A 5658-nucleotide genomic window follows, 5' to 3' on the forward strand; every position below is an offset into this window, starting at 1 on the left:
CTTAAACTTCACATCCGAGCAGTTCTGTGCTCTACGGGTAAATGTGAACACTTGCTTTTAGGAACATGAAGTTCACAAGTAGAAGGCAACTGGACAGTTTATTGTGCCTGTCGACAGCAAATACAGCATTACCAAGTGAGCCAGCTCCTGCTCGTTTCTGTGATGCTAAGCTGGGGTACTAATTTACTTCTAGCGCACGCATCTAATGCTGGCAAAACTCTGCTTAGCACTGAACTCATACTGCCTCCTTTCCAACGAATGCCTTCTTGCCTCTATCATCATATGGAAATGTTGCCACCTACTGGCCACTAATTAATTGGCACCTCTTTTCAACCGCATCAGCTGAGTGTGCGTCTTTTGCGGCTGTGAGAAGTCATAGAATCGTAGAATCATTTAGGTTGGAAATGACCTTTAAGATCACCAAGTCCTTGCCGAGTTGATGATTAGCATAATTAGCTGGATCCCAACTGCATGCGTTGTACAGCTCTTCCTGAAGCACTGGCTGACCATACTGGGCAAGGTTCAAAATCAAAGCAGCAGCGTCACAACCCCACTATACCCACTTAAAGAGTTGTAGGTGGTAAAGTTGTGCCTTTTACCTGTAAAGTTTTGATGAAATAGGCAACCTCAGCCCCAATCACGCGGAGATTGTTCACTGCACTGATGTAGGTGCCTTTTGCACCTTCTTGCCAATCGACAGCGATGCAGTTAATATTTTCCACTTCCAGTAACAGCTGATGTGGAAATACATAAAGCAAAGTATTTAAGGAGACAAAATAACAGAGATGCAACTTAAATTGGAATTAGCATTAAAATGTAATAATGCAATTTCTCACTCTTTACCAATCAGGACTCTTCACTGTTGCCTGTACCATGCTGAAATGTGCATCTTCTTGCAAAATGGAATATAAGAAGTCATTCATCCAAAAAGTATCAATTATGAATGACCATAATAAAAATATTTTACTTTATAAGCCATTTGTATACCTATTTGAAGTAATTTGGAAAAGGCACACAACAGCACAGTAGTTTCTATGCACAGTATGTGAATTTCTTCGAGAGATATTGTTAGTTTAACTGAATAGCATAGGAAGTAGACTTATTTACCAAGTGCCTTTAAAACTGAGAAAGTCAAACTCATGTCAGACTGGAAAGGTTTGGAGTAGAGTAGAAAGTTTCTGTTTCAGCAAGGAAAGATAATGTGTTGGTCATTTCAGTACAAATCAGTCTTGAAGAGATCAGTGATTCTTCTAGTAGAAGAATCATGTATTAAAGTCTACACCTGTAGCTTTCCATAACTAAAGCTCACTTAAGGTTTGAGAAAGGACAAGGAGTGGAAACAAAAATAATCCATGATGTACAGCTGAAGGTGAATGACAAGGAAAACAGAAGGTTGAAGAGATTCTTGGACCCCCTCCTCTCCTCTAGGCACTGTATGTGCTGTGCAGAGGCAGATAGAATTGCTGTCTCTCTTCAACTGAAAAAATTAGAAACTTAATACTGTAGATTAAAAGTATTCATAGATCTATGAAAGAAAGTAATGCTGCAGGTCTGTGGCTAGTATTCAACAGAAGCCTTTTTCTAGCATCTCATTTCTTCCTGCCAGCATGGAAGAAGCACAGACTAGAGTAGATTTTGCTTATCTATCAGAGCCAAGGCTGCCACTGACACAGCATACTCTGCTGGTTTTGTGGTAGCTTCCCCATTTCATATTTGAAATCTCTTTTTTCATTGCACTCTATAATCAAGCAAAAAGGGTTTTGTTATTGTTTGTTGGGTTTAGGTTTTTTAAGAACTGAACAGTGGTGAACCAGACTGAAACTTGAGCTTTACGATTAGGAAGGCCTTTTGACTGAAGGATGGTCCAATTTCTCCTAATGGGAGATGCAGTAAATCAGTGTGTCTAATCTGATATTTGGACACCAGTGCACAGGCTGGTGACATCTGTGTTCAGCTTATTGCTTTGATGCAGTCTGTAGAGTTTGGGGGTGGAAAATCTCTCTAGAGAAATCTAATGTCAGAGATGCCCAAGAAGCCTCCACTATACTGCATCTGCCAGAGTGGGAGCATTTGTGAAATTTACTTAGAATCATAGAATGGTTTGGGTTGGAAAGGACCTTAAGATCATCTAGTTCCAACCCCCCTGCCATGAGCAGGGACACCACACACTAAACTATGTTGCCCAAGGCTCTGTCCAGCCTGGCCTTGAACACCTCCAGGGTTGGAGCATTCACAACTTCCTTGGGCAACCTATTCCAGTGCCTCACCACCCTCACTGTGAAGAACTTCTTCCTGATATCTAACCTAAAGTTCCCCTGTTTAAGTTTAAAGCCATTACCCCTTGTCCTACCACTAGAGTCCCTAATGAAGAGTCCCTCCCCAGCATCCAACTTCTTGGTTGGTAACTGCTATTACCTAACAAACTGCAAGCTGGAAAGTGAACATTAGTGCCTAAAGGATCCTGACAGACTGTAGTTACAATTGATGATGGAAATCAGAAGATACTCTCATACCAAGCACATTTCTACCACCCAGCCTTTTCTTCCAGTGCTGCCAAATCCGTGAATGATAAAGGTGGTGTTTCCATGTGAGGAGAAATGTGAGTTTTGGATCGTTGAGGAGTTTATTGCTGAGATCGTCTGGTTTTGGAGGGAAAAAAAAAAAAAAAAAAGAAAAAAGTTTAATCTATTCATACTTTCAAACAGTTTAAAATAGTCAGTTGGGTCATCCCCTCCATAGGACTCAAGAGACTACTTTGAATGGACAAAGTCTGATCTTTGCAACTTGGGAACCCCTGTACCTCTCCTTTCTCAGTTCCAGTATGGTTTCTGAAGAAGTTGTGCCCATGTGGTTTCTGCTGCTCCTGTCTATTCTGTTTAATGCAGGAAGAACCCCTTACGTGGAATGTGAAGTAACCTAAAGGGGCCACAATGTCACATGCTGCCTGTTGGCTCTACTCGGAAGAGTTCCCTCAGGGAAAACCCACCTGATTCAGCTTGCCCTTTTGCTGACCTGAGCTTTGGCTTCAGTATGCTGCTCTGCATCTAAACAACAGCTTTTGTTTTTCTGGATAGGTGATGTTTCTATGCCTGGTTTTGTCATTCTACTTCAGAAAGGGAAGAACTGTCAGCAATGAGGGTGAAGTGGATCTTCACACATTGCTACAAGCTTCTTAATTATAAATATTCCTTTTTCTCTGAGAATAACATCAGTCTATTGTTTTCAAATACCGGGTCTGTGGTGTGAGCTTAGGGAGTTTGGGTGTAGAAGGGCTGTCGCCTAGATCATAGATGCATTTAAGTTTACAGGCTGAGAAGTAGTGCAAGTTGACTTATTATACCAGCAGAAGTGCTGAGTGATCTGCTGCTGAATGTATCTTGTGTGCTGACATGCCCCTGCCCTGCAGGTTATGAAAGTTTATTACAGCTATAACTTCTCACATTCAGAAAGCCTGAGTTGGACTCTCATTGTGGCAACCAGGATTGCTGTAAGCAATGATGCCTGCAATGGCAGTGATGGCATCATAGTTCATGCCAGAGGAATCCTAAACATCCCTGTACAGCTCAGGGGACACCAGGCTTGGGAGCCTGAAAGAGGTTTAGTAGCTTCATAAGCATTTGCTGAAGTGGTCCCAGCTGCTGATCTTACAGGTTCCTCCACATTGTTCTGCTCAGTATTTCAGGGCATAAACAGCCTGAGTAGTTCTGTCTTATTTTCAGAGTGCAGAGAGACAGGTAAGAAAGTAAAATCACTCATTTCAAGGTGGAACATGGATTTGGAAACTGCATAAAATCAATCTTAAGAGTTTTGTTTTTAAACAATAAAGTGCTAGCTCAGCTTCCCTGTAAGATAGCACTATTTGCTCTCCTACCTGAACACGCAGAAGGCTCTCTATTTGAATAAGTCTTTAGCTTTACCCAGAGACCTAAATCCACGCAAAAGGCAGTCTGCCATAACCCATATCCTTGTGCAGGAAAATGCCAGGAAAGCTGGTGTGGCCTACAGTTCATTCACAACATTATTCTTGTGCTTCACCCCAAAGTACATTTAGTACTGTATCTTCAAACTACCTTCTTATTCCTCCTGGTTTGCCTGTGATGACTGACATGGATTTTTTAAATAGTAAACAAACATTGTAGGTTTAGTCAGTTCTTAATGTTAAAAATAGATGTCACCTGTGAGTTATTTCCTGTTTCTCTGGTGTAGAGAGAGAAGGTGATGTTCATATCTTCTGGATTGTCAGGCAAACCTGTCAGAAGTCTCCCTGGTATCCCAGACCAAGGGGGGTCATCTGTGAAACAGCCAAGCCTGGGGTAGCAAACCTCTTTACCTAGAGTAGAAGAAACAACTGGTTTACGTGTCGGACTTTCTTGTGCTCTATGATCTATTTGAGGCTACGAAAGTCTGAAGAGCAGAAAAATAAGGATTTCATTTTATGATAAATTTTGAAACTGAGATTTATTCTTGTTTCCTTTATGGATATTGCCTGAAGCAGGTAACACACATGCATCTAAATAATTTGAAGATAACCCACATGCTGTTTTGATAACATTTTCTAGGCTTGTAAAGGATTAATTTAATTTCTTTTTTAAAAGTCTTGTAAGAAGTGCTTGTTAGCATTGCTCCAGCATGCTTCCTACTCCAAAGCCTGTGTCTCTGCTCATAAGAATGAAGGATATTAATGCAGCAACCTTGTACTGTTAAAAAATGACTATTTCTTTCAATATAGTAGTTTTTCCTAGATCAAATGTGTCTCTTGTTCACTTATGATCAACTTTTATGTTTTAGCACTCTGTTGTGCTAAACACTCTGTTGCTGAGAGGTTCTTTGTATACAGCAGTCATCTAAAGACAGCTCGTGCACTGCTTTAACAGAGGTAGGACATGTGATTCTGAACTTCTCTGGGAATATTCAGCACAGTGTTATCTCTCAACAATAAAATTTAAACAAAGCAGAGCCTTTTAGCATTAGTTCTATGCACAGTAATAGACATTGCCATATAAAGACCCACAAATCATACTACAGCTCCAGTGTTATATACCAGTCATTATTCCCTATATATATTATCTCATCTGAATTTACCTTCTAGTGATAGTTTTCATAGATATAGTGTCTCACCTGCTACAGTGCCAAGGAGATAAAATGCAATAATCCACATTCCAGCCACCTAAAGCAAATTGAATATAAGGTTAAACGTTTTATTTAGAGTGATTTGTCCTTTTTAAATGAGTTTATTACAAAAAGAAGTGTAAAGACCAGCACCTGAAGAGGGCTAACCTCATACACTGGTTGGCACACACTGGGGACCCTTCAGCTGGAAGGAAGCTTTGCAGGAAGAGACCTGAGGGTCCTGGTGGACACAAATCAACCAAAAGCCAGCAACATGCCCTTGCAGCAAAGGCATCCAGTAGCATACTGAGCTGCATTAGGAAGAGTGTTGCCAGTAGGATGAGGGAGGTTATCCTTCCCCTCCACTCAGTTTTGCTGTTCATTGCATTTCTTGCACAGCCAAGTATGTATGCAGGTTGCTGAGGGAGTGAATGAGATCATAAGGTCCTGATTTTTGCCGGTTGTGAGGAGATAGGTGGGAGATGTGGTAGAATAAAGATAGTGATACCTGTAGCTTGGTAAAGTCTGCATGTTTGACAGCTTGGACCC

General features: G+C 41.0%; 1 protein-coding gene across 1 annotated transcript in view; it reads right to left on the reverse strand.

The window, feature by feature from the left end:
• Positions 1–5167, reverse strand: part of LOC104407394 (pancreatic lipase-related protein 2-like) — a gene marked incomplete at its 5' end in the record, with an annotated part of 12201 nt that extends 7034 nt beyond the window's left edge. The window contains 4 exons of the mRNA XM_010016674.1: positions 600–734; positions 2514–2639; positions 4176–4330; positions 5119–5167. Coding sequence (XP_010014976.1) covers positions 600–734; positions 2514–2639; positions 4176–4330; positions 5119–5167 — 465 coding nt within the window. The remainder of the gene's footprint in view (positions 1–599; positions 735–2513; positions 2640–4175; positions 4331–5118) is intronic.
• Positions 5168–5658: the final 491 nt, after the last annotated feature.

The sequence above is a fragment of the Nestor notabilis genome, unplaced genomic scaffold (genome assembly GCF_000696875.1).
Source record: "Nestor notabilis isolate BGI_N333 unplaced genomic scaffold, ASM69687v1 scaffold116, whole genome shotgun sequence".
Classification (NCBI taxonomy): domain Eukaryota; kingdom Metazoa; phylum Chordata; class Aves; order Psittaciformes; family Psittacidae; genus Nestor; species Nestor notabilis.